General features: G+C 40.6%; 1 protein-coding gene across 1 annotated transcript in view; it reads right to left on the bottom strand.

Moving 5' to 3' along the window:
- grid2 (glutamate receptor, ionotropic, delta 2) overlaps positions 1-24,573 on the bottom strand; it is a 607,933-nt gene that overhangs the window by 195,430 nt on the left and 387,930 nt on the right. The window contains exon 5 of the mRNA XM_030061028.1: positions 1,104-1,157. Within this exon, the coding sequence (XP_029916888.1) occupies positions 1,104-1,157 (54 nt within the window). The remainder of the gene's footprint in view (positions 1-1,103; positions 1,158-24,573) is intronic.

Raw genomic sequence — 24,573 nt, 5'->3', positions numbered from 1 at the left:
ATGTTTCATGGACTTATTTTAAATCCTCATCAGATAGCTGACATAAGATTTCTTCTGTATTGTATGTAGCTGTTGGATACATCAGTGAATGCTCACTGATACAAACTAAATTGTGACTGATCATCATATACACCACTCACAAAAAGTTAGGGATATTCGGCTTTCGGGTGAAATTTCAGGATGAAGCTAAAATGCATTATAACCTTTACAGGTGAACTTAATGTGACCTTCTGTAAACTTTTGAATGCACATGTCCAACTGTTCAGTGTTTCAGTACTTTTTGCACAAGTTGCTGTTCTCTAACAAGGAGTTTAACGGCAAAATTCACAACAGGTGTTTGATGCTCCAGCTCATCGAGGTCGTATCATTAGGGAGCGGCTGCTGGAGACTGGGGTACCTCAAATGGAGTGGCCTGCACTTTCTCCAGACCTGCATCCCATAGAAAACCTATGGGATCAGCTGAGTCGCCGTGTAGAGGCTCGGAGCTCTGTACCCCAGAACCTCAATGTCCTGAGGGCCGCCCTTCAAGAAGAGTGGGATGCCATGCCTCAGCAGACAATAAGTCGACTTGTGAACAGCATGAGACGTCGTTGTCAAGCTGTAATTGATGCTCAAGGGCACATGACAAGTTATTGACACTGACATTTTTTGTTGTGGTATACCCACCACTGTTGTTGGCTTTTGTTTCAAGAAATTGTTTGAGATGAGGAAATCACCAGTGTATGCTTCTACTTAAATGCCCTACTTTCATGATATAATATCACTGTAGCGTGAACTTTTTACATTTTCCACAAATTTCACCCAAAAGCCAAATATCCCTAACTTTTTGTGAGTAGTGTATATATATGAACTGCTTAGATTTGGTTTGTTGTCTTGTTGGATGAAATATTTTCCAGCTGCAAATAGAGAGTCAACAAATCTCCTTCACCACAAAACAAAAGGGGGAGTTGTGAAGGACTGACCCCTGGATTCAAAACCATTAATATTTCCACAACTCACAGAAGATGGTCAAGATTTACCACATTAGGAAACAACAGGGTGAAGTGAGGATATGTCTAATACAGGACCTACAGGCATTTATAATTAACTGGCACCACACCCACCTCATTAATCAGGATCCAGTGACAGTCGAAGGCCACCAGGTTGGTCTCCACCACCTGCAGCACAACAAGACACATCATGGTTAGTATTTAGGAAAATAAATAATGACAACAGACATGACAAATCAGCAGACACAGGGAGGATATAGAAAAAAGACGTATAACCACAGTTATCTGTCAAAAGAGAAGATAGTGATACTTAACATTATTCTGTGTAAATTATAGAGAACAGCTAAACTGAGAATATTTTAGAAAATAACTCTACAGAAATGTGCAACACTTGTAGCCAAGTGTCGTGCACACACACACACACACACGCACAGACACACGCACACACACACAAGCGCGCGCGCGCACACACACACACACACACACACTTTGATCTCAACATTTGGGATTTAAAAGGGAATGAAAGTCATTCAACTATTGGACCTGATGTCACCTAAAGCTCGTTTCACCAAGTTACACAAATTAGGTACACTCATGAGTTGGTTTCTCTCTCTCTCTCTCTCTCTCTCTCTCTCTCTCTCTTTTGCAACATAAACTGCCTCAAAATCAAAAGTATGTTTTCAGATGGGGAAAAAGAAAACCTTTTCCATGAATTGTTAATGGTAGTGCAACTGAAATATTTATGCAAGTCAACTCTTAACCAGTAACTACATGATTGTTAAACATTACAGCGAGGATGCTTGCAGAGGAGCAGATAGAGCACCACACACCGGCTAAGAGCACTTACACTGCAAGATCAAACACAACTGCATTTAAACACCAGCATGCACACATATACACAAACCACTCTCAAGTGTATGCATAATCGTGGGCATATGTAGTAAATTAAACAACCACCCTATATCTATAGTATATCATACCATATCATAATATCATAACTGCATGATATGGCATTTTGTCTTGTCCTAATTTTAAAAGCTGCATTTCAGTAAAGTGGTGCAATGTTATGAACTTATTAGATTGTTCTAGCAGTTGCTGATCTGCTTGGCCATCATATCCACATTACTAATGATTGTTTATCAAAAATCTCTCATGTGTAAACATCTTATTAAAGCACCATTAGTCATCTCTACAATATTTTCACAATATCAATATCAAGGTATTCTGTCAGACATATTGGGATATTTGATTTTCTCCATTCCGCCTAGCCCTGAAGACACTAAAATCTTTATAGTAAACCTGTGAAGATGATTGTTTTGTGATTGTTTTCCCAAACAGCTATGGTGTTGTGAGGTTGAAGTTTCACCACTTTACTTCTTAAAAATGACACTCCCTCCCCTCCATTTAGAGCCTGTAGTTTTTGCTTATCTCTGCAACCTTTTTGTTCATCGAGTACCGTCCTGTCCAAGCGCCCCTTTCCTCTTTCTCTTATCGGTGTGCTCTCTGTCAGTGTCTATCACACCATGTCAATCGTTGTCTCTTTGACAAGCATGAGGGTGCCATTTCTCTTCTGTCAAAATGCTTCTCCTCTCTTCACCCCTCCACTGCTTTGCCTCTTCTCTCTTCTCCGCTCATCATTCCGAGCCTCTCATCTCCTATCTTTCCTCTCTCCCCAGCAGCAATACACAAGCAAAGTATGCATTATGAGCTCAAGCAGCTACTTCTTGAACCTATATTGGCAGTGAATTCCCTTACTCACACAGCTGGAAAGTGATAAAGTTTCACTTATCACTGTATAAACACTGAATGTTATTTCCTTTATTTAGACAGGGAAAGGTGCATGATATAAATGCATAGTGAGTCACCAACTTACAGTCCAAGAGGAAGCATTTTGAACCAACCTACAAGCACTTCATACACTTAGCCTAATATGTTGAGAACATCATCATCTTAGAATAAGAGGTCATTTATTTCTATAAAATGATTGGCAGCACCTTGTAGAGCTTATACAACCATTAAAGGGACTGTTACTTTATTTTTTAGTGTATCGCCAAGGCTTAAATTACACTTCGCCCTCTAATTCACACCATAGTAGTATTGTCTTTTCTTATCTGCTCTTGTCACACACTACTATCGTGTTTCTATCTGCCTACCTCTCCCTCTCTCGCTTTAGAAAACCTTTTCAGGGTGTATCGCTCCATCTTAATCAACTTTTTCACAAGATGAGGGGTGGAGTCTAGTTTACTTTGTTTAAACTTTCCTCTGTCAAAAACATAGCTTCCCTTGTTTCTACCCCTCTCTCTCTTTCCTTCCCCAGCTTTTCATTTCTTCTGCTACTCTCATGCCTCCATCCTCCACTCCATACCTTCTTCAGCTCAACTCTTCTCCTTCCCTTTCATAGACTCACCGATCGACTTCACCCTCTACTCTCCTGCCCCATGCCCCTCCTCATCTGCTCTCTTCTCCACTCCTGGTGTGTAAATACAGCCCCACTCATATATCATTAGCTGTAATTGTCGAGGTGACTATAGCACCGTGTGTCATAAAACACTTTTTAGCCGTAAACAAAAGGCAACAGCTGGAGAGGGTGATGGCGCGTGGCTAATAGTGGTTTAATCTCCCACAGAGTCTCCATAAAACTTCATCATTATAACGTCGACGGCTGCCGTAAAATATTCTGTCTACAGGAAACATGGTTACGACAGGGACAAGGTGTGTTGGAGGGAGGGAGAATGATGGAGAGAGACAAAACCATCTCTGCCTTCAAATTTCTTCTGTCAGCGTCTCACTTCTCTTCTCTACTTTTATTTATTCCCTCTGACTAGGCATCTTTGTACCGGAACATGGCTAAAACTTAAACGATGAGAATCACTAGACTGTTGTAGGTTATTCATCTTTCTTGTGCTCTCTCTGTTTCTATTGCTATCTATTGGAGTATGGCTAAGACCAATGCAATGCACAATGAATGGAGGGAGATAGGATGAGTTATCAAACTGTTCCTGCACTATTCCTCTTTTTCTCTACATGCATTAGCTACAACTTCTTTTCTTTCTTGTCTTCCTCTTACTGTTCCCTTCCCTTAATCCTCATTATGAAGTCTTGGAGTGAAATAAACAACAACAAACAAGCAAAGCAAACAAGCAAAAACAAAACAAAAACAACTTGTAGTGTAAGCGAGAGTTTTAAGGACAAGTGTGCAAACATTTATGTGTGCCTTCTTATGCTTGTTTGTGCGTGTAAAAGCTTGTGAATGCATGTCTATGCTGTTGCACCACTTTGTGAGTGTGTATGTGTGTGTGTAGTGGGTGTTTGCATGCATGTCTGTGAACTTCTCCCATTATGACCTCCCTGTGGCAGCCGTCTGGGCAGATGTTTCAGGCTAATTAGTGAAAGGGCAGAGTCTTAACACTAGACATGACTCCTCTGGGCTTGGAATCGTTCAATACACTCAGTCACGCACATGCACACGCACGCGCACACGCACCCACACCCACACCCACCCACACACACACACACACACACACACACAAACTAACAGACTAACAGACTAACACAAGCTTGCTAACAGAGCACAGACCACATACACATGGCAGCAGTCACCTGGGCACCATTCCCTTAATATTACTGCTGAGATCCCTCTGACCTCTTTGACCAGCTCGACAAATGCTGGAATTTCAGCTTTTTTCTCTCTATCTGTCTTAAGCCAATCATATCACTCAGGTCTCACAAACGTCACACGTATGACCTGGGACAAATCCAATCAGTCTCTGTGAATCTAGTCGAGCCTTTCTCGAAGTCGCGAAGCAGAGACCAGACTGATCTGCAACATCACGGCAGCAGACAGCTCCGCCTGCAATGGCTTTTATTGAGCGCCCATGACACAGCAGAACCACAGTAATTACAGGTAACTGCAGTGGCATTTTGATCCCGTAATGACCTGTATCCACCTCTCACTCCTCCCTTTCCAATAAAGACAAAGCCATCGATTCTGGCACTATCTCCCTGTTGGCTGACATATAGAGTCAAGGTTTGCTCCTCACGCCAAAGCCTGACTGGGCAAAATCAGGGTGGATTAAACAAGACTACACAAATGTACAAGGATAGACACACACATGCATACACAAACACACACCCACACTCTCTCATACACATTAGAATCACCAGTTGCAGGTGATATCGCCCTCCATCTTCTGAATAAAAATAAGAGATAAAGCAACAGAAAATGAGATCTTATCTCTGCATGAGGGGTAAAAGTATAGGTATTCAAGATTCAAGATTTTTATTGTCAATTTCACTGTGCATTTGCATACACAAGAGAACGAAATTCTGCTGCTCGATCATGTGATCATGTATTTGTTGTGTATAAAGGTGTGCTTTTGTGTATGTGAGGGGGAAATAAACGGGGGGAATAAACACATGCTGCCTCAACTTGCTGTAGAAGAAGTTTGGAGAGGGAAGAGTGAGCACTGCGATTGAATAAAATACTCCAAATTGAAAATTAGTTGTGTAATTAAATTTCACGCACTATTTGTGATCAAATCGAGCAAATAGCCTACAGTCCAGCCTCCAAAGAAGGCATATCTAACCCTTACACGTTAATACGCAAGCACAAGCTCAAAAAAAAAAAAAAAAAACGACTGCATAGCAACTGAAAAAAAAATCATAAAAAGCAACACTGACAAACACACACTAACAAGCATGTGTGCGCACACAAACGTACTTCTGCCACTGAACACCATAATAACAAAGCAGTGGGTGCATTATTTAGCTGGAGAGAAAGTGCTTTTACAGTATGCAGTGCAATGCGGCTGTGCATGCATTACCACCCAAAAAAATTATGGTGCTGCTGCAATGGTTCCTCTAAGCCAGCTTTCCAATTACTATTATCAACTGGTGTTTCTGTATGTGCATGTGCGTGTTGGAATGGGGTGAGTGTGCATGTGCGTGTCTCGGGGTGTGGGATCTTGATTACTGTTATCATCTCAGGCCCTTGATTCCACCTGCATGCTGTCAGATGGAAGACAAATAGATGGAGAAAGTAGAGCATGAGGGAAATGGAGGGAGAGAGAGAAAGGAAGAGAGCGGGAAGGAAATGGACTAGAGAGAGAGAGACAGCGAGAGAGAGAGATGGAAAGACAGATAGATGCACAACTGAGAAAGAAAAAAGATACTGAGGGAGTAAGAGGAAGAGAGACTCTCAAGGCAATCAAAGATGTTTTTTTATGAGTGGTTAACCACAAGTTTCTTCTTTTTTTTATACTGACGACATCTTTGCTGATAGGCTGTTTGCTGTGATGTTTTACTGCAGTGCACCATCGACAATCACTTCACAATCAGTCAAAAGTGCTCTGACGTCTTTATCCTCTGAAGTTATATTGACCAAGTTTAAGTTTCTGCAGATACCGGCTTTTTCTTTGTCTGTGCAGCCGTCAGAGCTATTTAGTACCTACTCGTGTTAACTACCCAGTTCTTCTTTTACGTATTTTAAACTAACCATTTGCCGTGTGCCAGAGGATTTTTCCCCAATTAAGACCAATTCCAAGCCAGAGCATTTTGCACGGCAAATGCGCAACCTTTCCTGGACTGAGAAAGTGGAATCATGATTATGCCATATAAATCACTGTTAAAAAACAGCAGAACTACGGATTGTGACTTAAGTTGCTGGAGTCTCTAATTTCTATCAGGCTAAAGTTTATTGTTTCAATAATCTTTCTGCCAGGGCTTAATATAAAGGTTTAATCTGTTTGGTACACTGGTTTTATTTGATTATACACTATAGCTTTCATACTGTGTTTTTTTCCCCTTTTTATATTGCATTTCATTTTCTTCTTTGACTATTATAATCATTCCCTGTTAAAATTAATCCCTGTAAGTAGTTTGTGTTGTCAAAGGTTTTTAAAATCCTCCCTCTTTGGAAAACTATTCTGTCAGGCCACTGGATTAAATGTGACTCTGGTTTTAGTCCATTTTATTTGTTTAATATGCTTTTATAGTATGGAAAACCAAGTGAACCTGATTCATCTGAATACTGGCAGCATATTTTCTCACTTGTCTTAAATGCAAGGGTGATCAAGCACACATCTAATGTCTTGAAAGGTTTCAAATCAGTTTGTTAACAGATAATACACTCTGTCTTCACTAGAATTTCTGCCTGCTGAAATACATGCTCCCGTTCCCCTGTCCGCTTCTTTCTACATTGCCTATAATTTCATATAACACATTAGCACATGTTCCAACTTGAACACTCCCCTTCTCCAATTATTGAATTACTGTATAACCTCCCTGTGCCTCCCTGTTGTTCACTCACTATCCCTCACTTAAGCACAATCTCTTCCCCCCATGTCCATCGTGCATGTCTCTCAGTTCCCCTTCCAAGTCACATCTCTGTTATATTAGGGGAGGAGTGTATTGAGTAGTAAACCACCCTCTCACCCCTTTACTTCAGTCTCTGCTGTCTCTCCCATTCATCTCTCCCACTCTCCCGCTCCCTCTCTATTTATGTACTGAGCATTTAGTGCGTGCTAACCGAGGCATTTGCTCCCTGATACATCATAGCTGTTGCATGTCACTGCTGCCATTTAGGCTTAATGTCACCTGCCTAACTCTCACTACTCCAGCAGTATGCCTTATGCATGTCTGATTGCGTGTGTGTGTGTGCGGTGATGCCAAGTGGGCTTGTATGTTTGTGTGCGTGAAGAGTTGGAGGATGTCAAGCGGAGGGTGTAGCAGGATGACATCACTTTACTCTGTGGGTTTACTTTGCACGAGAGGGCTGGGTTAAGATGTTTGGCATGCACACAGGCAAACACAGACTCACACAGACACAGACGCCATATTAGCATGCTTTCTGTTACTGTGGCATGTTAACTGCAGAGAGGCTGCCGAGCTGAAGCCCAATGTATTTGCACTGTCATGTTATATGAATATATACATGCACACGCAAGCACATGGTGAACTTTGTCAACCTCAGAAAGCTAGCCTATATCCTACACTCAGACATCAAGGAAAGGGAGATGTCAAAGCATGATGAAAGGGGATTAGGTATATAATACCTGCTGTTAGAGACACAGATACACACACATATATACACACATGTGGGTTATGACAGCTGTGGTAGTAGCAGTGGGCTGTCATGTTAGATAGGGTCTTAGGTGAGTCAGACTCTGTGCTATGATCTGGCTGTATAGGAGTGTGTGCAGTCTAGACACACAGCAAGGTGGAGTATCTGTGGCCGTCTGGCAGAGCATAAACCCTGGAAAGGAAACAGTGTCATTGACTCTCAGAAAAGCCCATACTCCCCAAGAATAAATGCTAAAAATTACAGTTCAGTTATTTTTTTTATGTGAATGTGAGGAGAGAGTTTCTGCCTTTAAGTAGAAGCTCTTATAAAGTAAAGAGGCGAATAAATAAATGAACGATTGAGTGAATTAATTAATACATCAAGAAAAACTTCAGACAGAAAGGTTAAGACATGCTTTAGTAAACTACAAACTCAACAAATTAATATGCTGGAGTTGGCACTTTAAATTCCACTGGGGCCACATGTGCCTCAACTGCAAGCGCTCAGGATAATGTTGTGAAATTGCACACACTTTGATGGAAGTGTTTTCCATATGGGGTACCTCCATCAAATGGCATATGACTAATAAATCCATTAAAGGGTGGACAAAGTGCGCTCACTCTGTTTTACTCTACAAGTAGTACATTAAGACAAGCAAGTCAATGTGGAGAGAGTGGAGAAAGTGGAGAAAATTAGGTGATTTCCCACATATTGTTGCAAACATAAATTGGGATAATTCTTACGCGCAAAGCAGACCGTGTAACAAAATAAACGTCTTGTGTGCACCAGACCATTCTATGACAGGAGTCATAGGGGTGTCAAAGGCCTTTGTGTTTTCGCCCAATAACTAATGACTCCAAATCACCCCTATTACTGTCTGTTTAATTAGTCTGATCCAGCCATGGTCACACACCACTGATCTACACAGTCTATAAAGGCCCCTGTGTGTCTGTGTGTGAGAGAGAGACACACACACAGAGAGAGAGAGAGAGAGAGAGAGAGAGAGAGAGAGAGAGAGAGAGAGAGAGAGAGAGGACCACTGCATGTGTGTGTGTGTGTGTGTGTGTGTGTGTGTGTGTGTATGCTGAAAACTGCCTGTCTGTGCATGTATGTGTGCATGTGTGTATGTCAGTGATTCTTCAAGGGTGCTGCCTTTTTGAAAATTCACATTTGACAAGGTCTCTCCCCCATCTTTTCTTCTCTGTCTCTCTCACACACACATAGCTGCTGCACTCAACAAAAGCCACCAAACCTCATCTTGATAAGGTCTCACCCCACTCACCACCTCACCACACACACCATCGCCGTTATTGATCAATCACTCACTTTCTGATGAAAAACAAGAAAAAAAAGCAGAAGAAGCCATTCACTTGTTTAGTCCTTTCAGCAGACGTAGACATCTCTCAGTAGATACCTCTCTCTCTCTCTCTCTCTCTCTCTCTTGCTCTCTCTCTCTTTTCATTGTTCTCTCAATTTTTCTTTGTCCTATCCCTCTTTCTCATGTAATATAATGATAGCACAGCAAGGGTCTTTGACAGTGTATATAGTAATGGCAGAGGGTAACAGGGGTTGAGGCCAACATACAATACCCATCTATCATCGTAGGACATCCAAGCCACTGTGTGTGTGTGTGTGTGTGTGTGTGTGTGTGTCAGTCTTTCCTCTCATTGATGCCTCTTACAGAGAGTAGTAACCTGACATTTAGATATGAAAAGATCAATGGTTGGAACAAATAGAATAAGCTGTCTTCATTGGTCTAAGGAAAAATTTGTGTTTGTCCGTGTGAGTGTGTGTGCGTGTGTGTGTGTGTGTGTGTGTGTGTGTGTGTGTGTGTGTGTGCGTGTGTGTGTGTGTGTGTGTGTGTGCTGATTGATTTGTTTCACTAACTGCTTTTTCCAGTAAATGGGAGTGAGTAATTTTACGTTTCACACATTTTGTGTGCACTATACGTTCCTTCCCTTAAACATCCATCCATCAGTCAAGTCTTGATCAATAACTGGAGGCTAACAGAAAACTTGATTTTTTGAGCTTGCATTCAGCATGTTCCTTGAAATGTATCCAGTACTTCATATGTGGTTTGCTTAAAATTATTTGCAATAACATGATTTGTGCAAGGTAAGACTAGAAATGTGTGCCCGCACCAACCAGATAAGATGGACTTTACATGTCTGCCCAGATTTAGATAATATTTGCACTGAAGAAACCTCTATAGTCAAGTGTATCTGGAAACTGTTTCTTTTGTTTCATGTCTAGCTTGTTGTTCACTGTCTTTCCCCTTGCCTTTGCTTTGTTGTTCTTGTTCTAATGTCTAGTATTGTGTAAGTTCATTGAAAGAAACACAAAAAAAATCTGATTCCTTGTATATATACACATGCTTCGCCAATAAAGCTGATTCTTCTCTTTCAAAATGAGTTCAAGTTCCTTCCAAGACCATTAGAGAGAGATTCAAAGAGCCAAATGTCTGTTTAAAGAGTTCATGCTACTTCTTTGATAAAACATTACTGGAGAGTTGGCCAGTGTGGAGAAGCTATCAGTGTTGTTATAAAATAATGGTTGTTAGGAAATAAAATTGCTACTTACACGGCCTGTGTTCTCTTCCCTATCCCTAATAATTATTTATGTTTAGTTAAGTCATTTGTAGTTCAATATCATGGAAAACATCATGAAATTAACTACAGATTATGTTCCTATAATATGTGTTAACCTTGGTCTAAATTTAATTGGTGCAACACAACTTGGATAATTTTAATACACAAATCTGGTCATTTTAAAGCAAGGTTCACTCAACTTTGATAACCTGGTCTTAATGTATTTCTATAAACCTATTAGTGCCTTGGTAGTCATTCAGTTAACTGTCATATTTCCAATGGAACTTATAGAACATGTATGGTAGATGTTTTTGGGTAAAGGAAGACTTCAGCAACTTGGCTAAACCAGACCTCTAGATTTCTAGCGAAGCAGAAAAAGTGCTGTAACTACCACTACCACTTTCCAGAGGTCTGCTGTTTGCAAGCCACTGTTGTGAAACTCTAAATATAAAGTCTTCCTTGCAAATACTGCTTAATAAACATTACGCACTGCTTCACAAAAAGTCACAGGGGTTACGACAGTAAAATGCTTTAACTGAGACATTGTAGGAATTAAGACACTTAAAATATTTTATGCATCCTAGCACAGGCCAGTCAGCTAAAGTAATGCTGTTGACTCATCTAAAGTGTAATATCAATATAACTTTAAAAGTGGAATATGAGCCAAAAGAACAGCCTATCAGCTTTGGATTACAGGCTTTATTGGCCTCTGTAGAACGTTTTTATGACAACTGGAGGGACAAAAAATGTCCGGCATTAGCTCAATGGCCCAATACTTACAGCCCCGACTGGAGGTCATGTCAGTGCAGGGGAAAACAGAGCAGAAGAGAGCAGAACACAGGTGAATGAAAAGATTAACCTGTGCCCTAAAACGTCAGCTTCTATACCATCGAAAATTGCCCATGGCAAGGTCAGATGCATTTTGTGAGTGCATGAGACAGAGAGAGAGAGAGAGGGAGGGAGGGAGAGAAAGAGAGAGAGGGAAACAGTGAGATAGAGAGAGAAAGACAGAGAGAGTATGTATATGATTGTGTGAGAAAACATGAATGCTGTTAAGCCTCTGCATTCGAGAGAGGTACTGTAGAGGGAGCGAATGTGTTTGTTGTCTGTGTTCACCAGTTTGCTTGAGTGTGTTTGTCAGCCAGTTCTGCTTCTCAGGTCTGACTAATCTTTGACCCTGTATGAAATGATTCCACCCCCCTCTTTTTTCTTCATTTCGCCAGTCCATCCAAAAATCCATCTGTCAGTCCCTGTATCCGACTCCATGACTCCACTATATGAAAGGTAGACAAGAGGTCAGTTGTTCCTGCAATGTGATATAGGTACAGATTCACAAGCATCAATCGCCCACCCAACTGCACGTTTATACAAACTGTACACACACACTGCACGTGCACACACATCCAGACACCTGCAGACAGGCAAACACTGACAACACCAAACTCAAACACAGCAGGTTAAGCTTACAAGGACATCTGCCCATTAGCAGTGTGCGGACACACCACTATTTGTAGTTGTATGTGTAATTGTTTTGGCGCAAAATAATTCGGATTCGGGAATAAAGTGGGTGTTGGCTCAAACCATTTTTTCCCTCAGTCATTGGACTTTAACCACAAAGAAATATAAAATTACCAAAATTCCTGCTTATTAAAACGCTTTGGGCAATGCTTTTGAGCAATGGACATTTACTTAGGCCAGTTCATTGTTGTTTGACTCATGTTTCCTATTTAGCGATTTAGTTTGTCTGTGTATTGTTTATGATGGGCTCCTTCTGTTATTCAGTTTAAGGATTGTTTTACATTTTTTGTGTACTGAGACTGTTATTGTCTATTCTGTGCCTCCATCCGCTACATGTTTTGTCATCTGACACCTGAGTTAATACTCCTTCAAAGTAGTGACAAGTTTCGGTCAATATTAAAATTATGTGTCAAAAATATAAGTGGCAGAGTAGATAACAATAATAACATTTATTTTTGTTTGTTTTGATTTGCTTTTGGTTGATTGTTTGTTTTGAAATAACAGTTTTGAAATAGTTGAAAACCAAGCACAAGAAGGCCGCCACACTTCAAATACCTTTTTTTTTTTTTTTTTTTTTTTTTAAGAAGAACATTTTTTTTAGAATAGTATCTGGACTGCAAACCAGACTTTACTCAGAGTCAATCTCATTTTTTTCCTTCTCTTTTTCATTCTCCACCAGGCATTAGATTGGGGGAATATTGTGTTTGGTTGTCTGTGTGTGTGTGTGTGTGTGTGTGTTTGTGTGGGTGTGTGTGTGTGTGTGTGTGTGTGTGTGTGTGTGTGTGTGTGTCTGTGTGTGTCTGTGTGTGTCTGTCTGTCTGTCTGTCTGTCTGTCTTGCATACTACAGGGCCTATTTTTTGTGCACAGTTATGTCTGTATGATGGAGAACCTCTCATGATTGTGGTAATTCAAAACCTTGAAAAATGTTCTCGCTACCTCGGCTCCCTCTCTTTATTCACTCTCCAGCTCACTCGACCACTGCTTCTCTCTCTCTTTCTCTCTCTCTCTGTCTCTCTCTTTCCCTCTCCCTCTCACTCTCTCTCTCTCAAAGACAGAGACTGCAAACAAAATGTTCACACAGCAAACCTTTTCTTTTTGGAGAGATTAAATTCATATTTTGGTTTATACAGTTATGACTGTATGATCAAGGACTTCTCATTCAAAACCTTTGTTTTATACCACAATTGGGTGGCACCTCCACAGCTGGTTTGTCCAGGCACTGCAGAAGGTGAGATATGCAGGCAGAGATTTGCACTCAACTCAGAGCACTCTTCTAGTTATTATTGTGATTAATGATAGCCAAGTGGAACAATGAAAAAAATCATCAATCAGTATTTTGTTGTTTACTTGCCCTGTGTGCCATATTTGTATTTAACTTTGGACAATAAATATCATCCACTGTTATTCAGGAGGTGTCCAAATCAGATTTAACCACTCTGTATAATCATCTGACTCACAACCCGTGTTTGATTCTTCCTCAATTACTGTAAAACAGATCACCTCTTCAGCATCACCAGGTCAAAAGGTAACTTTTCTTGTAACATAAAATTGTAAAATGGATTTGATATTGACCATTGGAGTTTCTTCTTTAATTGAAACATTGTTTTAAAGTACATTGTATTGCTATTTGATGCAAAAATTATCAGTTTACAGAAAGAATTTCCTGGATTCTTCAGCATAGCGCTTCTGAATAAAGGATTAACATGAGTCATGGCTCCAACATCCAGCAGCTGTGACAGTGAGTGATGTTAGAGTCACGACCTTACGACTTGAGGTTAAACTGGTAGGATCAGAGAGGGAGAGAGAGACAGAAAGGCCGAAGTAGCGTCACGTGCCCCAAGGTGAAGGTTTGGTGTTTGAGTGAGTGGCATTGAGGGGAATAACCAGCTGTACGTGGTGGAGAGTAACAGCTGTTATGGTCCTGAATTACAGATCTGATCTGTCCTCCAGGGGTTGAAACATATGGTATTGTTGTCATCCAAATCGCTGGAGGATTTTGCATTTTTCTGCCCCATGCCTCAAATAGAAATAAACATCATAAAAAATCTAACCAGACTAACCAGTTGTGCAGCATGCTAATCTATTCCTGATCTAAAGTGATCCCACTGCGCTGTGCAGTTGACTGTGTCTGCCATGCTGCACAGAAAGGTAATACCGCAGGCGAGCCTCACTGTAGAAGGGCATGCCTGAGTTAATCTCCAATACAGTTAATTCAGAGAGTGGATTTTCTTCAAAATGCAAATGCTGAAAAGCCTTTAACATTAGGAAACGGTCTAAGAAATAATGAAAAGTGAATGCTTACAGCAGTGAAATGCAGATTCTATTTACATATTTAATTCAGTCAATTTAAAATTAATTGGCCCCTGGACATTATTCCATTGTTAAGAGAGAGTGTTCAGTATTTGTGATATATAGGTCTTGTGTCTTTCTTGCATACAGTATGAATTAATACCTCATATGATTGTTCAGCATCACTTCTCCATTACTACAATATTGAATGGCCACTTTAGATCTAATGAACCATTCAATAAATTGTGTTAAACACCTTATGAAGAAAAAAAAATCCTTCTCCTTCACTGAATTGATATATCCCAGAAACCAGAGTGGGGGACTAGGAAGTAATTTTGCACCACAGCATAATAAACTTCAGGGATACAAAGTAACACCTATGAATGTGTCCTTGGTTTTTAAAAAGGACTGGATTTGCACATTTTATCTCAAGTAATGTTACCGCAAATCTTCTTGACCCTGATTTGAATGCTTTCTGTGGTAAAGCTGTAAGATTCAATCTCTGCCAAATACTTATGGATAAAAATTAATTCTAAAAAATAAACACCAAACTTCCTCCACTCAGATCCATACTATGGGTTGCTTATACTTCATCAAATGGGATCACAAACATAGCACCTCATTAACTAACTTCGGACACAAAATGCCTGCCTCAGAATCGATTTAGAGGGGTACTGTGACCTAAAATCAAAGCAAAACAGAGATGACCCTGAGATAATGGATCAATGGGCCCTAAAGACAGATTACATGTTCTGTCCTTCTTTAATTTATCAACTGATTTTACTCTTTTATTTCCTGCTGAGCCTCAGGCCCTTTGGGAGGGAGTCTATTTGACCCTGAGACTGACCCTGTTACAGAGACAAAAAGAGAGAGAGAGAGAGAGAGAGAGAGAGAGAGAGAGAGAGAGAGAGAGAGAGAGAGAGAGAGAGAAACAGAGCCTCCAGTGTATTGGGAGAGGATTAGAGGAGAATAATCCACAGTCTTATCAACCAAGCACCGTGGCTAGACACATAAACAGTCTAAGGGGAACACAACAGTAGGTGATGGGAACAGGAGGGAGGAGACGAGAGAAGGATGGGAAAAGGCAAAGGAAGGGGAGGTGAGAGAGGTGAGGAGAATAGGACGGAAGGTAAGAAGACGAAACAATGAACAAAGCAACGGTAAACATGTTGTCTCCCATGAATGATGCAGTCGCAGTCTGGGCTGAGCAGTAATCTCACTTTGTTTTGGTCTGCAACTGCAGTGCCACCTTTGGGCCACTTTCTGAAAATGCTTTGTCAAAACCTGATTAGTGTTGTCACAAATATCGCATGTAAGGGACAGGCTGATGTGAATGAAAAGAGCGGGGGACGGAGCAAAGATTGGTCCATGGTCTTTGCTCCAGTTTCTTTGTGGAGGGCAAAAAAGTCAAGTGATGAAAACAAAGGGGAAAAAAGGAGGGAGGAGGGTCTCAACACCTCTGAGCACCACAAATACATCAGGGATAACCTATGACAAAATCAAAGAATAATGGCCATCAAAGAGGAAACCTTTCAAAAGACACATGCTGATCGTAAATGTATGTAAATGTATATGTGCCATGTCAACATTATCCTGTAACACACAACAAGTCTTCATGAAACATGGAAGTTTGGAAAGGAGAAAGTACGATGAGGACGTCACACAGTGAGGTCTTGATAGTGGCTTTCTGTTCAGAAAGAACTGATTGTAGAGTGCCCCAACCTAGCTATATGTAACAAAGCCAGCCACTCAAGTGAAGGTTAAGTCAGTGTCACTTTGGCTTATATTAAGAAATCAACACACACACACACACACACACACACACACACACACACATAGCCGCACTTACACATAAATACACATCTATACGAACATACACAGACAGCAGGGCCTCCATGGGTCGGTGTGTTTGGTAAATGAGACTCTGTATGATTCTCATGACATAGCACAAAAGGGAGCGTTCCCTTTGACGGACAGCTCTCTATTATAGGTGATGGACCCATGTCAGTTCCGGCTCTAGTCAGCAATATTCACAGGGACTGTAAGACGCTGTACTACGACCGTCGAGAATACCACCTATAGAAAAATGAAATGAAAAATGAATTACAAGATGGATGAAAGGATGTCTGGATGGAGGGATGGAGCGATGGATAAAAAGGGGTTAAGGAAGGCAGGTGGAAATGAAAGAGAACAGAAGGGAAAAAAAGGCACAGGCCAGAACTCAATGAACAAACAAACAAAAGAGGGGATGGCCAAAGTAAGGAATGAAGAACAGCACAAAAAAGCATGAAGATGTAGATGAAAGAAGCAAAAGAGGACAGAAAGAATTGAGGGAGAGAACAAGGAAAAGAAAGAAGGTAGAAATACAGTAAAATTGAAGAGAGGAGGCTATAAAGAACTGAGCAAATGAAACAAAATGGCTGAATAAAGTGGAGGAACAGACTGCTGTCTGGATTACCAACGAGATGGATGTTGCGTCCATTCCTTATTTGAAACTCTGGGCTATTTGCATTTCCTTTGAAAATGTTTGCATGCATGCACTTCATTGTCCTTGAGTGCTTGTGGCTGGATGCACTTTGTACAAATTATTGTGGTTAGAGGATAACTCTTTCTATGAGCCATGAACTTAAATCCTAAAATGCATGAGCTATGACCACAGATTTGATTACAGACAACTAAAGCCCTTTTCACACTGAAGCAAGCACCTGTTTGCAACAGGATTTGGCTGACAGTGTAGACGCTTCTACTTGTTTGATCTAAACTGCCATGACTACTCTGGGCTCAATCAGGGTCAAATGACTGATTGGCTTTGGTGAGAACGGTTTTCACTCCAACTGTGTGTTCAATATCCCACATGCATGGCGCGTGGTTCTGACACACGCACGTCAGGTAATGATGCAACACACATAACCCTCCATTGTTTACAGATGTAGACACAGAGTGTCTTCAACTAGGACCACAAATGCAACATGTGAGTCAGCTGAACAGGTAGTTATGGATAGCTGTAGAGATAAAGACGCTGACCTTGTAGAGCAGCACAGAGAACCCTCCACATTCCACCGCGTTCCATTACGCAGAGGACATCTCGAAGCTCATCAGATTCCCCTTAACTTTCACTGTTCAGCTGTCTGCATCTGACAGTGCTTTCAGAGGACAAAGACTGTGCTCCGTGCAGGAATTAAATAAAAAACACAACACGTCTCACAACAATGTGGATGTCAGATGCCACTCTTGCAGCCCTTAAAAGCTACCACACTGTTTGTGGCCATCTGCCCAGACACAATAGGAGGCTTTTGGAAAGGAAAAGCCTTCTACTTTATTATCAATTGTCGGCAAAGGTACTCAAGGCGACTTCATGGCACCTATTAAAAGAGCCTTTCCTTTTCCCATTTCTTTCTGTCTCACTGTCTTTCCCCAAGTCTCCCACCCATTATCCTCTCCCTATATCTCTTTCTCCATTGCACTTTCTCTCTCTCTCTCTCTCTGCCTCCATTCCTCCATTTCCCTTTTATTATATAAACCTCACTCACATATTCACTATTTCCTTGCGCTCATCTGGCTCCCTCTTACTCTCCTTACTCCTTCCCTTCTCTCCCCATCTGTTTCACCCAAGACAATTTCAATTTCACGTCTAATACATCTCCAATAGCATGAATCCCATTAAGAAGTGAGTGCATGTGTTACCAGAGGATGCAACGGTCCAAAAATCATTCTGCAGTCCAAAGCGGCGGAAGTAAATATGGAGGAAGGGTAGGAGGAAGAGAGGGCATTTAATTTTTTTCAATCCATTTATTCAATTGTCTCACTCTAAATGTGGAATGTGGATGTGTGTTTTGTTGATTTGATGCCTTCATAAAGCATTAAAATGATCTGTGGACCATGAAGAGAGCCATAAAGAACAGCCATTCCTCTAACCTAAGGAATCGGTGGACAGATGGATGAAAAAAAAAAAAGATAAACTGATGGAGAAATTGTCTCTCGAGCCAGCCTTTCTCTTCAAATGCTCCACAAAGAGTCAGTGCGGCGGTTTGTTAAGATTTGAGTAACGGACAAAACGAGAAACTGTCACAGCACATGATTCATGGAAATATGTCCCCCATGGAAACAAAACCAAGGCAGGAGATTGCAATGTTAACTCTGTATGGCTAATATATCAGCAACGTCCCAAACAGTGATGGAATGGAACACCAACGAAAATGGTCAAACATGGTTAAACATAAACACTTGGCTAGCGTTACCTAGAGAAGTGGTTTCCATAGGACTCATTTGTGCATGTATGAATGTGGGTGTGGGGAAATGACCACATATCCACCTTCATTTCCTATCAGAGCTTCAGCCATCAAAAACTACAGATGGGTAGGTGGAAACATTTGGAAATTGCAGGAGCCACATGTGACTTGAGAGACAAATGGAGAAACGGCAACATGAGGAAATGAGCATGGGGAGCTAACTGATTCTTATTGTGCATCACCTACATGAGGTGCAAGTGAGGGAAGCTGAGTATGTGTGTGTGAACATGTGTCCAAGAAACAGAGAGAGAGATGGAAGGGAGGGAAGAGAGAATGAGACAATAGATAAGCCAAGACACACACACGCACACACACACATTAAGGTACATACACACATACAGTTGGTATTGCCTCTAAAGCACTTAGTGGCATCCCCATTAGTGGTTGTACTAGCACCAGTCGATAGCGCTAACCTTTACTGCTTCTTAAAACCACACACACACACACACAAACACACACACACGCACACACACACACACACACACACACACGCGCGCGCGCACACACACACACACACACACACACAGAGTCAACGTCTCAGTACTTTAGCAGTAATGCTCCATAATCATTGTGCTTCTAGCTCAATGTGCACAGATAAAACCTTAATGTCATCACACATCACAGATACACACACACATACATACACACAGATAGACACAGAGACACACACACGCATCCTGTTTGTTGAGATAAGAACATAATGCCATCTCTGTCTGGTGATAAAGTTCAAGGAGAGAGCTAGAGCCAAGCCCTTGAAGTGCCCTTTTAACTGCACTGGAAACTGGAGGGCAGAGGATGTTATCTTTATCTGAATGTGTGTGTGTGTGTGTGTGTGTGTGTGTGTGTGTATGATGACACAATCTGAATGACACACTCTTCACACAACAATCCTTTAAATATCAACTTGCAGAACTGTCTACATAGCCAGCCAGTTTTACACCAGTGGTGTTATCTCCAAACTCCCTTATAGTGTGGTTTGTCTTACTAACGCCATGTCCACACTGAGCCAGGTAAATTTGAAAACTCATCTTTTGTTCTCCGAGTTGGCCTTTGGTGCACACTAAGCTGGCGTGTAAATCTGAAAACAGAGGCTTGGCATGTCTGGAGCTTTTTGAAAATGATACAGCAGCTGGTGTAAAATATCCATAATCTTACCACTAACAGTAACTTTAGCTGGGAAAAACCATCAGAACTCACTAACCTCTCTCTGGTCTCTTGCCTGCCTTCATCAGTCTAACCTGCGATACAATGTAGGTCATGGTGTAAGCACAGGAAAAAAACAGTGTTTTTTTTAGAGAAAGCCACCCTAGATTTTCCTCTACAGGGTATGTCAAGAAAAAGAGCATCCATTTTCATGAGCTCACAAAACAAATGCCAGGTTTGTGAGGGTTCTGTATTTGGACTTTGGTTTTGGACTTTTGTTGAACTTTGAGTTTCCCCTGGACTTTATTTTTGGACTTTGTGGACTTGTGTATTCTTGGTCTCTTGTGTTTCCCCTGGACTCTGTGTTTGTGGACTTGGTTCTTTGAGTTCGTTTCATGCCGTGTTTTCCTTATGTTTGGTGTTGTTTCCTTGGCCCTGCTGTGTTACTCATCAGTGTTTTCACCTGTGTCTTGTACCACACCTGTCCTGAGTCTGTAGTCAGGTTTCCATCCAAATATATAGAAATTTTTGAGCGAATTTGGTCAAAATGTGCAAAAGAAAATGCAAATTTATGCCTGTTTCCATTCGTTTTGTTTTGCGATTATTGGGAGAAGAGTGCGCCGTGAGATGACGCCATAAGGTAGCATCTGTGTCCACTGAACAACAACAAACACTCAGCTGACACTCAACAGTTGATCATGGACAGATTCCTGCTGAACTTGTCGGCTCTTGGAAGAAGTCTGGTGACTATTTTGGCAGCGCTAACTTCATACCAAACCATCCTAAATAAGAGAAGACAGAAGAATGTTAACGTTAAGAGTGCTGTCAGAAATAGATGAAGACTATAGCGTAGAAGTGTGACGTGGTATCCGGTCCAGTCATCGTTTATTCGCAAAACCTGTTTCCACAGCAAAAAGTCGCATTTTCTTTTATCGATACGCTGAGAAATCCACCCCCTCCAAATGTGAAAACTTTTTTTTGCGAATTTCCGGCCGTTTTTTCAAATTTCTGCCGTTCCCATCCAAGTTTTTTTTCATAATTTTTGAAAATGCGAATAAAAATAATTGGATGGAAACACGGTTTGTGATTATCCCTGATTGGTCTGTTCCCTCCTCAGTGTTTCCCTCAGCCAGTCCTCTGTGTTCTCCAGTCTTGTGTTTCCCCAGTTAGTTCCCAGTGTATTTAAGTCCTGTTTCAGTTCAATTCTTTGTCCGGGTGTGTGTTTTGGCCCTGGCATGCCTAGAACTCCTTGTGTTCCTCTTTTTTTTTTGTTTTAATCATTAAAGAGTTTTACATTCTTCAATGAAACCTGCATTTGGGTCCACTTTCTCTCCTCTGCACGAGACAAAATTGTCTTGACAAGCAGAATTTTTAATCTGATTTTTTTTTCTTCCCCATCATTAACAAAATGCAAACGTCTTTGTAAGTAATAATCACTTGAATTTATCTGGCTTAATTACTGAATTGTGAAACTGAAACATTTGCCAAAAGTATGTATTTTTTTAACTCAATGTTGAGGTATAAACTGATGAAGCTGAGCTAGCAGAAGAGAAGGTGTGGAAAAAGCAGTGTAGTGTGGATGGAAGGGCAAAATGGTGTTTAGAGTTAGTGTGCATATGCCATAAGAATCATTTCAGTAAAAATAGTCATTTTGTTTTAACGATAATACTGTCTGTCCTTCAGTCTGAAATATCGGAGAACTTTAGGCATTTACCAAGAGCCAGCTGTGTTGGTGGAGCTAGGATTGTTGCTACCTACACAGCGCTGTGCCAGAAGCTGCCATATGACTAATACAAATATGTTATTCTGTCCGTTTCTGCTGCCATTGTCAGTGAAGCTGAAGATTTCCGGTGTTTTGACATTTTGCAAACAAGTGTTGTCTGTGTGTTCTTGAATGGCACTCTACAGGCAGAAGAACCCTTTAAACATCTACCTGTAGCACTGACTGCGGCACTTTGGAAGACATTGCCACTCCTTGTGTGTGTGTGTGTGTGTGTGTGTGTGTGTGTGTGTGTGTGTGTGTGTGTGTACATGTGTGCATGTGTTCTTCCTTATTCCTATTCTTCAAGCACTGACTGCTTTTTGCTGGTGATGGATAAAAACTTTCTAGCTCTCATGCCTCTCTTACAGCTCTTTAACCCGGCACTCCTTTATCCTTTGTCTCGCTCACTCTGTTTCTTTCATCTGCATCATCCTCTCTTTTTTCTTCTTCTATTCATCCTCTTCAAACGTTCATCCTTCACACTCAACATCATCCCCTTATATTTCTTTATCTATCCCTATTTTCCTCCTTGTCCTTCTAAACCACTTCCTCACTGTCCTCTAACAAAGACCCAATAAAGAGGGGGAAGTCACATAGGTCAAAGTCATGCACATTATTGTTAATTGAAGATAACCTCTGAAGGCTGCAGCAAATTTGTATTGTGGTAGAAGGGAAGCCCATATTTTACCTTTTGAAGTTTCCAAGTCTCAGAAATCCTCTTCTTTGGCGAAGACATCAGTCATGTCATTTCAATGTGTAATAAGGTTCAAACATTTAATTTTCAGGGTGAAATCGTAGTAAACTTTATATCTTATATTTATTTTCTAGGGAGCCACGATCAAGAACTTAAGTAAAGCATTACTCCTAATTAGTAAACAGTAGGCTGTGTGATTAGCAAAAACAAGCCAGTCAGATTAACATTAGCTTACAAAATAAGCTTTAGTGAAGCTAATGCAACACCTTAGCGCTGAAACAATTCATTGATTAATGGCTTAGTCATTTGCCAGAAAATTATTCAATTATATATATATATATATATATATATATATATATATATTACAATCAACTAATTATTTTAATAATGTATAAAGTAAATATACGGACAAGTTACAGCTTCATGACTACTATTTGACTCCTTCATTTTCTTTCATTGTAAAATGCCGGTTAGACTACAGAAGCAATTTAAAAAAGAAATATTGCTTTTGGCTTAGGTAACAATTGAAGAGAATATGTCATTGTAGTTAACATTTAATAGCCAAAATGATTAGTTGATTAATTTGAAAAAGCCAAAAAATGACAATGAAAATAATCATTAGTTGCAGCCCTACAACATCGTAGTGGTGAAGGTCAGTCTCCTCTGTTCAAGTTACACTGCAAAAATAAGAGCTGGCACATTCATTAACCAAAATTTACGATGAAAACACCCTAAATTACCCGCAGTTTCATTGCTAAGGTAGGACACGTTTAACAACTAGGATTCAAAAAGAAAGCATGGACTTCCATCACATTAAAATACAAATTGTACTGCAGGGTGTAGAGTTTGTCTCCAATTAACACTCACACTCATGACTCTGACCTCTCTGACTTTCACTTCTTTGTAGCCTCTTTGTCCTCTACAGCCACTTATCTTGTCTGGCTTGATTCTCACTCAAGCAGTTTGTGTTTTTTTTTTCTTTGTTTTTTTTTTTGTTGTTGTTGTTGTTGTTGTTTGTTTGTTTTTTTCTCATTACCTTATCTTCAGATCACCTCCTGTCTTTCATTCTTGCTTTCTATACATCACCACCCATTTAACCTTTCCTGCATCACTTCTTGTCTTCCTCCTTGTCTGTAATTCTGCCCTTGCTCTCTCACTTTTAGCACCCATGATATTACGTCTTCACCTTTCCATCTGCTCCCCATGTCTTTCCTCACCTGTCTTTGTCATGAGAAAAATAAAAAAATAAAAAAAATAAATAACAACTACCCACTCTCCTGTGCCTTGATTTCCCTCCACTTTCCTCCCTCCCTCTACATTTGCCGCCTTCCTCTCTCCTCCTTTCTTATCTCCTCTCCTGGCATCTCTCCTTCATTAATAAAAGGGCAGAGTCACTCCTTCATTTCTCCCATCCCTCCTTATTTCTCATCTCCGCCTGCCATTTTCCCTCCCTGCATCCATCCTGTGCTGCCTTTACCTATCTCCCCATTACGCCACCTTATCCCCGTCCTTTTCACATCACTTCACCCTCTTTTCGCAGCTCACCCACCCTCCACTTATGCCTCATTTTGAAATGAACTTCAGTGCCCTTCCTTCCTCCCTCTGCCCCTCCTCCTCTCTGCCTGTTATTCCATCATCTTCCCCTCCCCTCCATTTTACATTCTCTCTGCAGTATCTTACAAGTGTAAATAATGTTCTTCTCCTGCTCTTTCACTGAAACAAAGACATCACAGCAATAATGCACCACCAGGTACGAAAAGAGGGAAAAAAAGATTATTGATGGTTTACATTGAACTTTCCACATCCTCATGTTGATTACTGTCATTTACCTCCCTTCAGTCCATTATGGCAATGTACCAAAGGCTGATATTTCAATTCCTTGTATGGAGGGACAAGAGACAGAAAAATCTTCCTTCAGCAATTCTTGGGGTCGGGTGGAGTGGGCATCAAGAGCAGATCTCTAGTGTTTTGCTGTCATTGTGCAAAAATGTGGAACACGATGAAAACTGCAAAATATGTAACATTTTGACATAATCTTTCGTATTTTTTATTTTTTTTTGGCTTATTGCTTTTCTTCCCAAAGTTATGAATAAAATTACATCATGACAGATATTTCACAACCAATAAGAAAACCTATTTACATAAAGTAACTACTAAATATTATTGAATTATCATTGCTGCCATCTACAAAAGAGCATTTTGGTATGAAAACCAATCTTTATAATTACACAATGTATTAA

The sequence above is a fragment of the Myripristis murdjan genome, chromosome 9, assembly GCF_902150065.1.
Source record: "Myripristis murdjan chromosome 9, fMyrMur1.1, whole genome shotgun sequence".
Lineage (NCBI taxonomy): Eukaryota > Metazoa > Chordata > Actinopteri > Holocentriformes > Holocentridae > Myripristis > Myripristis murdjan.
Note: the sequence above shows the minus strand (reverse complement) of the source record. Positions and strands in the feature narration are given on the sequence as shown.